This window comes from Cornus florida, unplaced genomic scaffold (genome assembly GCF_030987335.1).
Source record: "Cornus florida cultivar Cherokee Brave unplaced genomic scaffold, ASM3098733v1 CherokeeBrave_3.0.0_Hap2_Chr05, whole genome shotgun sequence".
Taxonomy (NCBI): domain Eukaryota; kingdom Viridiplantae; phylum Streptophyta; class Magnoliopsida; order Cornales; family Cornaceae; genus Cornus; species Cornus florida.
The window spans coordinates 111707620-111725585 of NW_026775575.1; the positions used below are offsets into that span (position 1 = coordinate 111707620).

The 17966-nt window shown below is 32.2% G+C and overlaps 2 protein-coding genes across 3 annotated transcripts; both read right to left on the reverse strand.

The window, feature by feature from the left end:
- On the reverse strand, nucleotides 1–2332 carry LOC132308624 (protein GRAVITROPIC IN THE LIGHT 1-like). The gene has a single exon (XM_059806755.1). The coding sequence runs from the start codon at nucleotides 1683–1685 to the stop codon at nucleotides 336–338; it is 1350 nt and encodes a 449-aa protein (XP_059662738.1). The 5' UTR covers nucleotides 1686–2332; the 3' UTR covers nucleotides 1–335.
- Nucleotides 2333–2674: 342 nt separating this feature from the next.
- LOC132308622 (uncharacterized) lies at nucleotides 2675–8524 on the reverse strand. Of its 2 annotated transcripts, none has more exons than XM_059806754.1 (7): nucleotides 8423–8524; nucleotides 6659–7033; nucleotides 6015–6242; nucleotides 5551–5905; nucleotides 5346–5470; nucleotides 5076–5211; nucleotides 2675–3135 (listed from the first exon to the last, which is right to left on the reverse strand). In XM_059806754.1, the coding sequence occupies exons 2-7, from the start codon at nucleotides 7000–7002 to the stop codon at nucleotides 2896–2898; spliced, it is 1428 nt and encodes a 475-aa protein (XP_059662737.1). In that variant the 5' UTR covers nucleotides 7003–7033; nucleotides 8423–8524; the 3' UTR covers nucleotides 2675–2895. The 2 variants fall into 2 exon arrangements, with proteins under 2 accessions (XP_059662737.1, XP_059662736.1); XM_059806753.1 differs by having other exon boundaries at nucleotides 6659–7028; nucleotides 8423–8511.
- Between the last annotated feature and the right edge of the window lie 9442 nt (nucleotides 8525–17966).

A 17966-nucleotide genomic window follows, 5' to 3' on the forward strand; every position in this document is an offset into this window, starting at 1 on the left:
TAATGAAGTGATTGCATTGAAATGTATGGATAAACAATTTCAATGATACAAATGGTGCACGTGATAGAACTGTTTAAACCCTTATCATAGGGAGATTTTTTATATGATACAGTTCAACAATTATAGCCGCAAAGCAGGAGACAAGAAGCCCAGGTGATGAAGTTGTATCCTCCCAAGAAGCTTAGCAACTGGAAGCCACGTCTCTCATGTTCCTATAATTCAAAAGAATTACCATTTATTATGACCTCCAGTTTATCTTTGATGTTTTGGGTCCTCATATACAGAATGATTCAACCCTGTCCAATGGCAGATAATTGGCTTACCAGAGTTTAAGATCAGGAGAGATACACCTGACACTGTATAACAGTTATACCAATCCTGAATCCCGGAACCACCGTGAAGGCCACTCGTGGGTCAGATTCTGATGTGCTGTCAGATGACAATAATGCTTCGTTGTTCACACTTTTCATGTACACTTCTGAAAACAGACCCCCCCTCCTCACTTGAAATGTTGAGACCTCAGGCTCAAATGAGAAGGCCAAACGGTGTAAGAGCCAAACACTCTTTGCCATTTGAGCAAATTTGGTGAAGAATTTAGTTTCTGGGTATTCACCAGAACTCACTAAATTTCGCTGATTCAAATTCCCAGAAAGAAATAATTCCATCTTGGGATGAACAAGTCGCAAGTACTTGATATAGCAAAATTTTGCAAATGCTGATATGGGATTCAGAGCTATATATTCTTTTGGTTTCATGGATTTCAATTCCTTGAATCTGTCAAAGAAGAGCCTTTGATGTTTCTTCTGCTCAGGAAAAGACTCATTTGGAAGATAGAAGTTTGGACAATTGAAACCATCAAACATTTCGCGGCAAACAAAGGACTCAAATGCATAACATCTGTGGTTTGTGTTCAAGTAACCAATACCGGGTTGGATTGAACTAACCGCGGCATCAAGATCCCATCCAGATGATTCCATATCAATGATCATCAACCTCACAAAGGTCCTAATAGACTTAATTGTGTGCCCAAGAACTGTAACAAAATGGGAGGGCCTCAAGCCTGACAGATGAAGATTGTCAAGAACTGATAAATGCCGACTTAAATTCAATCTTTTGTCTAACAACTTGTTCTCTCCATTGGCTTCAACCAACTTCTCTTCAAGAAAGGTAATCTCTGAGTTCTTTAGCTGAAGCTCATAATCCAGCTTCTTCCCCATAATTTGACATGTTATTAGAAGACTCCTCTGCTCCTGAACTTCAGCCAAAAACTGTGTAGTTTCGGGAGAAGATTCATTAAACTGTTTCTTCATGTAACACTGTTTCATTTCGGATAAATTCTTCAATTCTGAGACCACCCTCTGATCAGCTGATTGAATCCCACTAGCATCATAAGGTATCTGAGAAAACTGCAACTGAGCATACGCTGCTTTGACGGCTGAAATGCTGGCAAACATGCTGGCAAGAAAGCCTTCCACAGCTGCTCTTTTCCGAAGGTTGTCATCGTCAAAACAATGAGGCCTGCCATTAATCAAGTCCTCATGCTTGACATTTTCATGGAACTTGGCTTTCTGAATTCCATCAATTGGAGCAACCCCAGTTCCAGCTTGAATGTGCAGAACCTTGGCAAAAGTGCGCACCAATCTGCTCTTACCAGGAGTAACCGCTCTTTGGTTGGCCGAATCCATATGAAGTATCACAAAATGATGACAATGGTAGGACTTGGGAGAGAGGTTGAGGTATTGATTTTTTTTTTTTGAGGTGTTTAAAGTAATACAAAACAAAGATGCATAAACAGGAATGTCAATTTGATGATGGCTATGAGCCTATGACAATGTTGAGCGTGCTTCAACAAAAGAGAAAAGCAATTTGCTTTAACACTTGGACCGAGGCCATCAACGGGTATATGGAATTTCTTATAGTTTTGCCTTTTGAGAATTTCCAATATGCTTTCCTATTGTGGGTGCAAAAGTAGATGTGGATTTTAAACGAAGGGAAAAAAGAAAAAGATGAACGGGAAGAACACACCCTCAAAAGATGCATTTAAAGTTCAATTCAATTTTCTAAACGCTTATCACTTTCGCGTTGGCAAAATTCTCATGCCAAATTAGGCACACCATTTTACTGCTTTCTTAGTTTATATTTGTATTAGGTCTTGGAAGCACCAAATTGTTGCATTGTAATGGAATAAAGTGGATTGGGTGCTCCGAAACTAATCCTTTAGTAACTCCTACACTATAATGAAAATAATACCACCACTTTCACCGTAGTGTTAGTTTCTCCCACTTTGCTAGCGAAGAGCCATTCCAGAGGAACTTCTAAGGAACCTCAAATGAGTTGCACAATAACACACTTTTTTGGGTTTAATGCATCTGAATACTCAACACTGATGGAACCATCCAAGAGAGGACAGTCATAACTCATGTCTGGCTGACGTTTAATATCAAGAACATTACTTTTCCATAGTTAAATCCACCTGATAAATTTCAAAGATTGCTGGTAACTAACGTACCATGGTACTATTGATGTAAAATTGTTATCAACTACTGTCAGAAATGCTTAATGAACACTTAAAAATCTTCGGCCAATAATTCCTAGTCCACAGCCTAAGCGTTTTGCTCATGCAGATCCAATATCACAAAGAACTGACTTTTTGAGAGGAGAGAAAAAGAAAGAGTGGAAAAAACATGAAGCAAGCATCGCATTTTAGATGAAGCACATCTGTCTCCATAATCTCATCGCATCAAACTCACCAACAAAGAGTAATTATAAACCACTCTAAAATCTTAAGTTTGAACATTCGTGTTGAAGTGAGAATCTACTTCTCTCAGCTCACCAAAATTGCTGGGGAGCTCATGGGCACCACCAACCATTGTGCAGGAAACAGTATACAAAAACTTAGAAACCAAAGAAACCAAGCTCACTGGCTTTTTCCTTCTCAAATGTCTCAAAGTACTGATATATGATGGTAACTGCAAGCAGAATCCCTGTCCCTGAACCAATTGCCCCCATGAAATCTGCCAACACTGTCAGAGCACCGATACACATGCCCCCAAAGGCTGCCGCAGTAGGAATGTAACGGTTCAGCTCTTTCTGTAAATTTGATTCTCGATGCCCAGGCATCACCATTTGTTGTTCCTGAGAATCAAAAAGGAAGAATAAGTGAATTCGAGACAAAAGTAATAGCAAGTCTGCCTCAGTGACCAAGTGTAACACTGAAAAATACCTGTAGATTCAATTAAACTCGCAATCGTAGTTCCCACTTTGTACATAAACCCCACAAATATAGCTCATTGCACTCATCTTTCTCATATTGCTATAAGTTCGAAATTTGCATTTGCATTCAATTCGAGAAGAAGGTACTTTCTGTTGCAGTAATTTTACGAATCTGAAGTAAATTTTTGCACAATATCTCTGTTCTGTTGCCAATTGAACCACTAGTTGATTTCACATTTTCCTAGTGACACATTTTTCAGAATTTCATCTGTTTTCACTTCTAAATTTTCAACAATGTACATTTGTTAAAATGAAAATCAAATAACTCTACTACAATGGCCATAAGTTGCAGTAAATGAATTCAGTGGGAATTTTGGGGTAAGGTACTGTACAAAAATTCAAGGTACACGTCACTAACTGCATTTGCCAGCACAAACCATGTATATCCATTAACGAAATAATATATTACCATTTTCCCACAAGAGGATTGATCAAGAGCAGTGACAAAGCCACATGAGCTCAGCGGGGGCAGTTGACCTATTTTTTCTATTTGATATTGTATATCAATTTTTCATTAATTATGTAGTTAGCCCGTCAAAATTCTCAAAACCTCTCTTTCTAAAACTCTAGACCGCGTTTGGGATTGATTGCTTTTCAACTGCTTTAAAAAAATTGTGTTTAGATGTGTTTGGTAACCATTAAAAGCACTTTTAATGGTTACCAATTTTAGCTTAGTAGAGTTTTTGAATGAAGCTAAAATATCTAGCTTTTAAAACTGCTTTCTAAGTGGAGGTTCAATATTTTAGGTAACTGTTTTCCCTTAGACAATTTTATCCTTGTTTATTTTTTATAAAGACAATTTCACGAGAAGACAATTTCACGAGAAGATATTGGGTGAGCCAGGCAGCCCGATATGCCCACCTAATAAAAATGCACCATACAATAAAATTGGTCCCACCTACATATAAAAACGGCTCTCAACAAACTTGTACGGCTCATTTTCATTGGGTGGGCATACCAATGACGTATGCTGGCTCACCCAATATTTACTCCAATTTCACCCCTTCCTTTTTAAAGTTGTTATTATCAAATATAATAACATTCTATAAAAGGACATTATTGTAAAATTAGTATTGGAAGTGCTTTAAAAAAATGTTGCTACGAAACAGATAAATTAGTACTTTAATTGTGAAGAGTGCTTTATATAATGTATCACCAAATGCCTACCATGTTATTTACTAACAGCAATTTTTTAACAGCTCTACTAACAAAAGTGTTTTTTTCATTCTAACAGCAACACCAAACAGGCCCAAAAGATCTCTCTCTCAACCTGAAGAAGTTCATCTCTCATCAATCTCTCTTTGACTCTTTCAATCTCTCTCAAAGGAAGAAGAGCGAAGAATTCTAAAACCCTATTTTAGGCTATGCTAGTTTAAAATTTTCAGACACTCATTCATGTAGCGGTTAAATCAGTATAACTCTGATGACATTGTGGCAACATGCTCCTTGCACTTCAAGCTTAACAAAAAAAATAAACCATTAAGGGAAAGTTTTTGTTAATCTTCTCCAAAATAGTCATGAATGGCTCATCAATGTCACAAAAAATCAATGGCTGGGGTATCTTATGGTCTATTTGTAAGAGAAATATTTAACTACACTCCTTCCACAGCCACATTATGCTACATACTGTGTTGTGGTCAATAGGGAAAATACCAGATGCTCAAAGATGAACAAATGACGTATCACACAGGAATCATGCTAAAATAATTTGGTAAAAAAATACTGTGCTGCGAATGGTCATTCCCATGATATCTCTGACTACCTGAAAAGTAAGAAAACTTATTGCAGCATACAGATCATACCTTGAGCTGCTTAGCCACATCTTTAGCTGAGGATCCAGATACTTCAATCCAAGTTTTTGAGAACAAAGCACATGCTGACAACATAAACACAATATAAAATAGTGCATGGAAAGGATTGGCTGCCATATCTGCCAAGCTGCAAAATCAGCAATTTGTATTAGCTGAGAGTGAAGACAGCAAATGTAACCAACTTTATTATTCCAGCCAACAGAAATACGAGCTACAAGATAGTGTGTGCTCACATACAGAGAAAGAGAGTTTATAAACTACCTAGATGGTGCAGTTATATAATATGCAATACCACCAACAGGGACAGATTGACCAGAATATTCAGATTCCTTCCACTTGCCCAAGAGATTCACTAGAAAATTTCCACTGTACCTCCTATACAACAACTGTGCAGAAAAATATCTCTCAATATTAACATAAAATAAAAATGACTCCAAACTGTTCAGCTAGCACTAAAGTCCAGTACCTGGGAGATGAAATAAAGATTGGATACAAGTGCAGACTGTAGAATAATGGGCATATTAGAGGTGTAGAACAGCTTGATTGGATATGAGCCCTGTTGTCCACGGGCATTCTTTGACCTCACAGGCAAGACCACACGGAATCCTTGGAAGTAGATAACAATAAGAAAGACCAAGACTGTGGCAAGCAAATTTGTCACGTTTGGAAGGTTCTGCCGGTAGAATGCCTCACGAAGCGCACGAACCTTATCTGTTCGAGTAATCAGCAGATGGAATAAAGCAATAACAGCACCTTCAAACTCAGCCCCACGCCCACTGTTAATTGTTGTGGGACTAAACGCTTTCCAAATTATGTTTTCACTGCAAAGGAATTACAGAACTCTAAAGCAATAAATATCCAGAGACGTTGCACTAATAGTGATAAGAAATTACATAATAGTGATAAACTAGAAAAGATGTTGCAGCTTACCAAATGTTGGTTGCTATGAAAAGGGAAATTCCTGAGCCTAGACCATATCCTTTCTGAAGAAGTTCATCCAAGCATATGACAATGATACCAGCAAAGCAGAGTTGAATAATGATAAGAATCGCATTTCCTACTCCAAGTTGGCTGACACTACCATACATCCCTGAGAGAACATATGCAACTGCCTCACCGATAGCTATTAAGATGCCGAGTAACTTCTGTGCACCATTTCTGGGAGGAAAAGGAACCATCAAGTGAAAATAAATAGCATAACGTGCAAAGACGGGGATTAAATAAAGAAATAGATAAAGGCACCTAACGTCCACAAAAACTTTAATCTGTTCAAGCAAATAAAGGCATGAGTATACATAATGCAATATGTTGTAAAACATGGTACTTTAAACATAAATTAACACAACACCAGATCATTTTGAGTTTAAAGTATCTTCTCCATGGTACTTACTCATGAAAAAAGAGTGGATTAAGGCATTCTTAGTGCTATCACCATTTTCTACTTTTATGATACAAAGTTTATGGTCAAACTAACTTATTACTCCTGGCTAACATCAGATCGGGCATAGAATTCCAGACAAAGAAGATAGAGCTACTGGCTGACTAAAGAGAGTACAATCTCATACAGTACTTACAGGAGGGCACGATCCTCGCGTACGTTATTGTCCACTTCAATTATTTTTGATCCAGCCAATAGTTGCATTACCAGTCCAGATGTCACAATTGGAGTGATCCCAAGCTCCATGACTGTCCCACGATTTGAGGCAAGAATAACACGCATCCAATAGAATGGATCGGCACCTGTTGTAGAGTGTATGCCATACAGAGGGAGCTGACTGCATACCAGAAAAATGAAAAGAGATATCACGGTATATATAACCTTCTCTCTAAATGGAACTTTCCTGTCAGCACTCTGCACTTCAGGCAGAAATGAAAGAAACGGTCGAACAAGATGAAGCACCCTAAATCCACCTCCCATCTTATTTTGGCCAAACTAAACCAAACCTGCACTGTCAAATCATTATTAAACACAAGGTATCAAAAAAATTGAATAACACCCGTGATTCTAATAAACATTGCATCAACTTGAATTATATGTGGTAAAGAATTTTTAATATATGATATGCATTGTCATGAAAAGCAATGATTTGTAACTGGACCAAAGGTTCGTGCTGAAATCATCTGCCAATGGGCTGAACTACTTTGAATGGACTGTTTGTGGAACCCAAAAATATAAATGTTGATAGATAATTAGTTTAATGATAAATAAACACTATCAAAGAAAAAGGTTCATAAGAAGGAATACTCGTGTTTATGCAAGCAAACTGCAAACAATAATCATCACGTTATTATACGTAGAGAAACGTTTACGCAAGCAAACTGCAAACAATAATCATCACGTTATTACATGTAGAGAAACAAAGGGACGTGACAATACAATGAATATAATAAGCACAAACGCCCAGAAAAGGAAAAATATTTTCCCTCCAAGTGGTGATGATGCCCCACCCTCATCGAATTTACATCATCAACATCCTATAAGTTCGCAATTATAGCTGAAGGTCTTTTGTCCTAAGAAGTCATACGCCCACCTTCACTCCCTCATTGGGTGCAAAAAGTATATCTTCGCCTCAAATTTTTGTAAATACACTAGCAGCAGTTCTATGTCCTGAATGATTTAAACTTTGAACCCTAGATAGGAAGGAAATAAAGATAAAGAGCCATTTTGTACATATACACCGTGAATGATGCTCTCTGTAGCTACCTAAAATTCAGAGATAATTAACGAAATTTTGATTATTGAAGATCTAGAGACAATCTCCAGAACACTGGCTTTAAATATAATAATAACAAATATATATGACTAGAAAACGAAAAAGAAACCCATCAAATCAAAGGCAAACAACATTTTAGTTATCACGAATGAGATATATTGCTGATGCTCGAATAATAATGCCACAAGGTCATAAAAATAAACAAACAATATACTAATATAACATAAAATTGGCTGAAACTTGAGATAAGAATTCGGGTGTTCATAAAAATCCAGAGACCTAAAGATATGCAAAATTCCAACCCATCGTAGAACATTATCCAGATTTGATTAGCAAAAAACATGTGTCCAAGATGCAGACTGTTATCAAGACTCAAATGAAATTCAAATGCCAGCTAAATCAACAACATTACAATGGTAAACAAATCTAAACAAGCGAATCTGAGAACTCACCTCCGATTCCATAATCAAATTAATAAAAACCTATCAATTTATTTATAAGCGGACAATTCTGACTAAACAAGCTAACAAAACGCAGTTAATTAAATAATTTTGTTATGATTGTATGACGGATCTGTAGGTATTCAAATCGAAAGAAATCAGATTGAACAAATTCAAAACATACCGTTTGGATGCAGAGTCGCAGACTGTACGTATCTCTGCTTTAGAGACTTCGATCTCAAATCTCAGATGGGGACTCTTTGAACCCGAATTGGGCGTTATAAAAGAGGTGCAGATGTGGCCAATTTAGTTTTAATAGATCTACACACCAATTAGTGGATGACACGTGTAATGTGGTTAGTCATACTTGACCAGATTTCATACTCTGCGCCTTTATAATTAACGGGTAATATACTATCATTATTATTTTTTTCACTACCATATTTGTTTTTTGGTAAGTAGAAAATGTATGAAAGGCAGTTAATATGTAAATTAATAATAAAGACATCAAAGAAAATAAAAATTCTAATTAGTTCTAGAAGTGAGGCAATTTCTATTTTTATTTGTTTGGTACTTACTTTTTATTATTATAATTAGTATTAGTTAAATATTAAATTTAGAAACTAGAAATAATGATAGTAGTTTCGTATTAAAAGGAAATTATATAGATCAGTTTTGAATGTGACCATTAGATTTAATCTAATGGTCACCATAGAAAGTGCAGAAGAATTTTTTTTACTCCAGGAAGTAAGAGATCATTACCCAGTATATCTAGTAAAAGGCACGTGCGATCCACGTAATAAATATTTTGTAAGAATTTTTCTTTTCATATATTTTTTATTATTATAGAAATTATTTTATTTTATTTATATATATCCTTATCTAATTAGATTTTCTTTTATTAAAAAACTCATAATAAATAGATAAATACAGAGATCATATATTATAGAGTTCTATTTTAAAATTAATTAATAAATATTTTTTTATATTAAAAAAATATTGAAATGTTAAATCTCATTACACTTTAATATTTTATTTATATGTATTATTATATTATTATATATTTTCTTTAAATATATCATTTTCTAATGTGATAAAGTTTTATAGAAAATAAAATAGGTAATTTGTGGTACAGTTTTTATAAAATAATTTTTCATTTGTGGTACGGTTTTATAAAAATTATTTTATTTTATTTAAATATATCCGTGTCTAATTAAACTTTCTTTTATTAAAAAAATTCATAATAAATAGATAAATACAGGCTATATGTGATAGAGTTTTAAATAAAATAAAATAATTAATTTGTCTTAGTGTTTTATAGAAACTCTTTTAATATATCCCTATTATATGTGATAGAGTTTTATTGAAAATAAAATAGGTAATTTGTGGTAAAATTTAATAGAAATTATTATTATTTTTTAAATATATATATCTTTGTCTAATTAGATTTTCTTTTATTAAAATATTGTAATTTGTGTTAGAGTTTTAGAAATTTTATTTTAATTTTTATATCAATTAAAAAATATTTTTTATATTAATAATTCTTGGCTAATTAGATTTTCTTTAATTAAAAAATCATGATAAATAGATAAATCGGTAATTTATGTTAGAGTTTTATATAAATTCTTTTAAAAATTTATTTTACTTTCTTTAAATATATCCTTGTCTAATTAGATTTACTTTTATTAAAAAACTCATAATAAATATATAAATACAGATTATATGTGATGAAGTTTTAAGAAAATAAAATAAGTAATTTGTAATAGAGTTTTATATAAATTATTTTATTTTCTGTAAATATATTCATAATAAATAGATAAATACAGGTTATTTGTGATAGAGTTTTATAGACAATAAAATAGCTAATTTGTGGTAGAATTTTATAAAAATGATATTATTTTCTTTAAATATATTATTGTCTAATTAGATTTTACTTTATTAAAAAACTCATAATAAATATATAATGTGATAAAGTTTTATAGTGGTAGATTTTATAGAAATCATTTTATTTTCTTTAAATATATTATTGTTTAATTATATTTTCTTCTAATAAAAAAACTCATAATAAATAGATAAATAGGTAATATGTGTCAGAGTAAATCTTTTAAAAATTCTTTTTATATCGATTAATAAATATTTTTTTATATTAATAATTATTGTCTAATTAGATTACCTTTTATTAAAAAAAACTCAAAATAAAAGATAATTTGTCGTAGAGTTCTAAAAAAGTTATTTTATTTTTATATTAATTAATAAATATTTTTTATATTAATAATTCTCATCTAATTAGATTTTCTTTTATTTAAAACTCATAATAAATAAACAAATAGGTAATTTGGGTTGTTTTATATAGAAACTCTTTTTAAATCAATTAATAAATATTTTTTTATATTAATAATTTTTGTCTAATTATATTTCCTTTTATTAAACATACTCATAATAAATAGGTAAATTGTGTTAGAGTTTTATATAAATTCTTTTAAAACCTTTTTTTATATCAATTAATGAATATATTTTTATATTAATAATACTCGTATAATTATATTTCCTCTTATTAAAAAAACTCATAATAAATAGATAAATAGGTAATTTATGTTAGAGTTTTATAGAAACTCTTTAAATATATCTTTGTCTAATGTATTAGAGTTTATTGAAAAAAAATAATAATAGGTAATTTGTGGTATAGTTTTATAAAAATTAGGGTAAACTACAATGACCTCCCTTGAGGTTTGGACTATTTGCAACTAAACATGAGGTTTGCCATTTTTTTACAAATACCTCTCCATTTCAGATTTTATGATGTATTTACTTATTTACCATCGTTATTATATTGTTAAATATGATCAAAATATATAAAAACAAAAATAACTATTTTACCCTCAACCATACAATTACGTTTTCCCTTTTCTTTCTCATTCTCACACGTTCTCTCTCTATCAACGCCGCCGCCGCCATGAACTACTTTGAACCTATCACTGTAAACCACGCCACTACTATTTTGATCTAACCTTGAACCTGGTCGCGAGATCAATCTCTCCGCCGCCGAGCGCAAGATCTTTGGCATAGTTGTTTTGTAATCCATCGGTGGTGGTTATGGGGGGTTGAGGACGGTGGTGGCGGCGGCGTCGGCATGGATTGTGATATTTTGAGGCTGGACTTTCGGCGACCACCATAGCTGTGGAGTTTAGTCGCCTTCACAGGAAACAATCTGAAATGGCAATGATGACCTGCGAAGAAAACCTGTAGCGATGATGACAATCTGTGGCGGCGATCTGCAATGTGATCTGTGGTGGCCGACATAGCTTCGGCCCACGGCGGCGGTGGCATGGCTGCGATGTTGCCCCTTTTATTTGGGGTGAGAGAGCTCCTTTGGGCCTATAGGAATTGAGTTCAATTCCGTTTATTTGCATCTTCTAACAGCAGCTGGGACTCTTTTTTTTTTTGTCCTCTTAGCCTTCTTTGATTTGTTGAACAAAAAGTGTGCTCATGTACGTGGGTTTGTTCCACAGAAAAGGGTGGTGGGTTGGTGGTAGTGATGATGTTGATAATTGTGATCCTAATCTTAACCATAATTGTAACAATGACCTCAGGGGTTTTGTTTAATTCTTGTGGGTCTTTAATTCATAGAGCTTAGACTCGTTGGTGAGCCAACTTGGCGAGATCATAAGGGACATTTCTGGGTTACCCGAGTGCGACACACCTTAGAGAAGATGTACAGTACTTTGTTTCGAAATTGAGGCCTCTGTTTGAGGAAATGAAGATCAAAGTGATGAGTTCTGGTCAGCGATTGCGGACCCAAATTGCCATTCAGGTGCGATTTTGATTGAAAATCAATTTCAGATTTGAGATTAACCCAAGTACCAGTTTGTTATTGATTTGGTGATAACTGGTGCATGTAACCGTGTAGCCATGGTTGCCGATGATTGGTTGTCTCAACAGCAAGGAACGGAATTAGGTTCCGGTTGGTCGGCAGAGGAATTTTCAGGCGTTGCACACAAATACATTATTTGATTGGGAGGTTACAGATGGATTTCGCAGAAGGGATGGTGGCAGTAAAGTGGTGAAGGTGGGCTAGAGAGAGAGGCAATTGGTTTAAGGGTAGTTTGTGTGATACCCTTCAGATAAAAAACGCGGGTTGATCAGGCCCAGGCCCAAACCCGAGGAATATCAGACAATTAATATTTTATAACAAACACATAATACAAAATGAATTAAAGAAATAATAATAATAAGCTGAAAGAAACTAGAATAAAATCCTCAAAAGTTAAATAATTGAAATCCGTTACTCCCAAAACTCCATAAGTTTACAACTCGGAAATCCATCCAGTGGACCCCTTATTAAAACTGAAACTGAAACTAAAATAAAGTCTAAAACTAAACATAGAAAAGATTCATACGCAGTCGGTAGAATGAGTGTCTGTATCTGCGCTGCACGTCCAAGCTCTAACTCTGGAACTGACGAACATCTGAAAAATAAAGAGTGGGTCAGGCCCACATGCAAGTCCTGTTTTACTACGATCCATACAGTAATCCGATAAGCAGATACATCCTAGATAGCTCAACAATATCTATCTAGTCCATACATATATATATCCACACTAAGGGATATTCACTGGACTACAGTAGGGGTCTCAACCTGAATAGAAGGCAACATGCGAAAACGCACCCAAAGGTGGGCATGAGTACCTAGACCTAACAGGGTACACCTCAACCTACTTTAACCAGCTACGCATCAGTTGCATATACGCACCTTAACCAACGAGTCTGAGACTCAAGCTCATCTCGTGGTACCATAAACATATATATAAAGTCCGTCCAAAACTAGGGTATGTCATTCAAATACTTATTGAGATGACATGCAATATACAAACTAGTTAGTCACTCAACTTATTCAGTTGATATGACTTAACTACCATCCATTAATCAAATAAGCCATTTAACTTAGTCATAGTTGATCTGACTCAATCACAATTTGGATTCAATATTTTTCAATCCATCTTTTAATCCATTATGGTAGGTTTAAGCGTTTTGAGCTAAACCATCCCTAATATGTAACCGTCCCATACCGGTGCATACAATCCTCCATATTCATGCAAATTACAAAACATAATAATAAGCTAGTAATTTACAATCCAAACCATTATCCATATCATTACAGAAAAGTATTAAAAATTTCAGCAATATAAATCCCAGTATTAATTAATGTAATTGCACTAGAGAATTTGATATTCCAACAATTTACATCCAGAGCATGCATAATTCAAACCTTAAACATAAAATGATCTATCATGCATCCAATATAAGATTTATAATCTTATTATAATCCATTATGTTGCCTAAAATTAAGCTAAGCAATTTGGTTCTTTCCATCCATTATCAGTATGTTAAGTTGTATGTTTTTATACTGATTCATCCTTTAAATAATTTATAAAAATTTATTTACATATCCGTATTGTCAAATTTCTTAAGCATAAGAAGTGTATTATGCATTTTAGAAGCACCCAAAGTCCATTTAACCCATTTAGATTACTTAAAATAGGTTCTAAAACAATTCTGGACAATTAAAACTAAGTTCTAGGTCGCGGTCCAACTTAATCGGCTTAATTGCCAACTGAGCAGGCTAAGTTGCTAACTTAGTCGGCTAAGTTGCTAACTTAGTCGACTCAGTTTCCAACTTAGTCGGCTAAGTTGCCAACTTAGTCGACTCAGTCTCCAACTGAGTCGGCTAAGTTGCCAACTTAGTCGGCTCAGTCTCCAACTGAGTCGGCTAAGTTGGTGCTGATGCCATTTTCTTCGTCTGTTCAGCCTCTGTAAACCTTAAAACTCCATTGCTAAAGCCTCTGAGCTTCAACCTACGTTCCATACGTCCATACTAAATTATTTTAAGTGTTTTAACATGCAAAGATTCAATTTAAACAACAGTTCATGCATAAAGATCACAAAACTAAAGAAAACACGAACATGTATGTATAACTCTGCAACCCTCTGTTTTATTTTGATTAAGCATGCATAATTAATTTGTTTTAGCATTAATTAAACTCCTGGAGTCTAGCTAGGCATGCACAGAACACGAATTAAAGGGAAAGAGCAAGAACAAAAACTTGTCTTGAGTTTTAGTTTTGAAACTCTAAACCAAAGTCTTTGAATTTTCCGTCAATGTCCTAGGCTGTAGTTCTACACCTCCGGTACTTTGGTTCCACCTAGAAGCAACCACGTTCCTTCCTCCTTGAACTGCTTTGTTAATCACCCAAGTTCCACTGTCGGTTCCTCTCTGCCTCTCACAACCTTACTCTGTTTTCTCTCAATATACTAAGTACGTGAATAGGGTTTTCTCTAACCCTAGCAGACATGTTGCTTTATATATATATAGGCTTGAACCAAAACCCTAATCCCTGTATGATTAGAGACAGAACCCTAATGTAAATTAAACCCTAGTCGGCCCATTTGTGTAATCTAAAAGGAATTAAACTCCAACTTTTAATATTAAAATTGTTACTCATTTAATCTAATTACACACGTGAGAATTTCAAATAAAAATAATACAAACTTACACTAACATATATAGAAAACAAAACACAGACAACAGTTAATTTAAATAAATAATTATCAATCATTAAAATAGCCACATAAGCACATAATTAAACAAATGTCAGTTAAATACAATAAATAAAACAAATAAATAAATCACATAATTCAATTAAATTAGCAAATAAACAATTAAACAAAAATAAATGCAATTTAAACAATGTATTAAATATCAGGACTATCCTTCTGAAATTAGGGGTATTACAGTTTGGTCCACTTAAGATGAATTTTATTGTTATTTGTTTACATTACAAGGGTAATAATGTCTTTTTTACATTGTTGATAGGCATTTTAGTCACTTCAAACTAATTTTCTTATAAAAAAATTATTATTTTTGTACGGAGGGGAGGTCATTGCAAAATGGGGAAAACCTTAAGGGGTCACGTTGCAACAAAATGGCAAACCTCAAGTTTTGTTGCAATTAGTCCAAACCTCAGGGGAGGTCATTGTAGTTTGCCCTAAAAATTATTTTATTTTCTTTAAATATATCCTTGTCTAATTTGATTTCTTTTTATTAAAAAATTATAATAAAAGGTTATTTATTTTATTTTATATATCAATTAATAATTTCTTTTTATATTAATAATTATTGTCTATTTAGATTTTCTTTTATTTTAAATCAAAATAATAAATAGATAAATAGGTATTTTTTGTTAGAGTTTTATAGAAACTCTTTAAATATATTCTAATGTGATAGAGTTTTATCGAAAATAAAATGGGTAATTTGAGGTAGAGTTTTAAATAAATTATTTTATTTTCTTTAAATATATCATTGTCTAATTAAATTTCATTATATTAAAAAACTCATAATAAAAGATAATTTTGACAGAGTTTTAGAGAAATTATTTTATTTTCTATATCAATTAATAAATATTTTTTTATATTAATAATTTATTGTCTAATTAGATTATCTTTTATTAAAAAATTTATAATAAATAGATAAATATATTATAGAAACTCTTTAAATTTATATATTTGTGTTAGAGTATAGAGACTCTTTAAATATATCATTGTCTAATTAGATTTCCTTTTATTAAAAAAGTCATAATAAGAGGTAATTTGTGTTAGAATTTTAGAGAAATTATTTTATTTTACCTATTTAACTTTAATTGGTAATTGATTTGTGTCAAAGTTAACATATTTGAAATTGAATTATCAATTGAACTCCTTTTAATATTTAATGTAATATATTAATGTTGGTAACTTATTACTTAAAAAAATGCCCAACCTTATCATGAGGATGTAAACCAATATATATATATATATATATATATATATATATATATATATATATATATATGAGGATAATATGTGGTGAATTAATTATTTATGCACCAATTGATTTATTTCAATATAATTAATTTATTAATTTATAAAAATTGAGTACAATCCTCTTTGTTGGTTGGATCCATGTGCTAACGAATCTTGATCTCGAACTACACGATTTTAGATGTACTTGTTATTTGTTGAAGTTGAATTTGAGGAAGAACGGATGTGCTTGTTGTTCTTCTTCAGATAATTTGTGGAAGAACTGGATGAATGTCGACAAAACTTCTTTTGAAATTATGATTTTTTGAATTTCTGCTCTCGTTGGATTTCTAGAATTCTCAATTTGTGTATCCTTCCTCCTTCCTTAATTCCTCTATAAATAAGATAATGACATGTGTCGACATAATCATAACTGGGTGGGGCCGGGTGAATGTTATTATCTAATAATATAGATATAGATACATATTTTGTGTTACAGTTTTATAGAAACTCTTTTAATAATAGTATAGATTTATTAGGAAATTTGTAATTTGAATTTATAGAAACTCTTTTAATAATAGTATAGATTTATTAGTTAATTTGTAATTTAAATTTTATTAAGTAATTTGAAAGTCGTGATTTACTTTTTTAGGTAATTTTTTTAAAAAACAAATAGATAAATAGGTAATTTGAATTTTATTAGTTAATTTTTAGAGTTTTATATCAATTAATAAATATTTTTTTATATTAATAAATAAATACTAAAATACTGAAACACTGAACGCTTTGCACATTTAATAATAGTATATATATATATATATATAGAAATTGTAAAGTGATAGTATTTATTTAAACGACTCAAAAAATTTAGTTATTAATTGCACGCATATTCTTCTTTTCTCCTATGAAATTTCTCGTAAAAGCCATTCACATGTTTAAAAATTCAATAGTTTCTTGTATATCTATTGCCTTGTAGAAACTCACATGCACCATTTTGTTTATCTGGAGTCTCGAATTTTCACCATCCACTTTAAAAAGTAGAAAGATATTGCTGGCCACAAAGCCCTTGGATGTCTATTGCCTTGCTTAAAAAATCAACAGTGTCTTCAATGAATGTTAATTTTATTCTTAATGTTTAAAAATAAACACAGCTAAATTATAAAAAAACTCACAATTGTAGAACCGAACCCGTCCTTCAGGGGTTTATTAATCATGCACCCCTTTACTTTTGAAAAAAAAATGATGGAATAATTATACCTTCAGATTGAAAGTAGAGTTTGTGCAAATTATTAAAATGATGGAGTATTTTTTGATATAAAACTAATACTGTACCATTTTTTTAAAAAAATTGTATTTAATGTACCATTTTTTTAAAAAAATTGTATTTAATGAGTTGTGAAATATTGTTGATTTGTTGTTTATAAATAATTTGTTTCCTCTTACATATTAGGAATATATATTAAGACTTATTTTGTTAAAAATATGCATTACCATTTGTATATCATCTGTTCTATGATGACATTTGTACAACTCTACAAATGCATTATCAGTGGAAGTTAAAGCGGTTCAGGAGACAAGCTAAAATATGGCTCATCTGTACAATTTTATATTTTAACGAAAGTTTTATTGTCTTTGAAAAAAAAAAAAATAGTTTTCCTACATCTAAAATACACAAAGAGGCAGAGTACTCTTTATTTTTTATTTGATTCATTATATACGTGGTAGTTAGGATTTGTAAACATGTGTGATTGAAAACAAAAGCAAAGGAGTATATTGGAAATTCATGAAGTTTATTCCATCGGCCATAATCAATAATATATTAATTTTCATGTAAATTTGTGAAAAATAAAATTTTGAAAATTTTAAGTGGTGGATTGTACGCTTCATCTAAATAT

Bases quoted from the DNA above. Each gene is read 5' to 3' on its own strand.
- LOC132308624 (XM_059806755.1), bottom strand. From the start codon at position 1,685: ATGGATTCGGCCAACCAAAGAGCGGTTACTCCTGGTAAGAGCAGATTG.
- LOC132308622 (XM_059806754.1), bottom strand. From the start codon at position 7,002: ATGGGAGGTGGATTTAGGGTGCTTCATCTTGTTCGACCGTTTCTTTCA. The intron at 5,471-5,550 runs GTACTGGACTTT...TTTTCTGCACAG, and splicing joins ATCTTTATTTCATCTCCCAG to TTGTTGTATAGGAGGTACAG. The intron at 3,136-5,075 runs GTATGATCTGTA...TTTGATTCTCAG, and splicing joins ATGTGGCTAAGCAGCTCAAG to GAACAACAAATGGTGATGCC.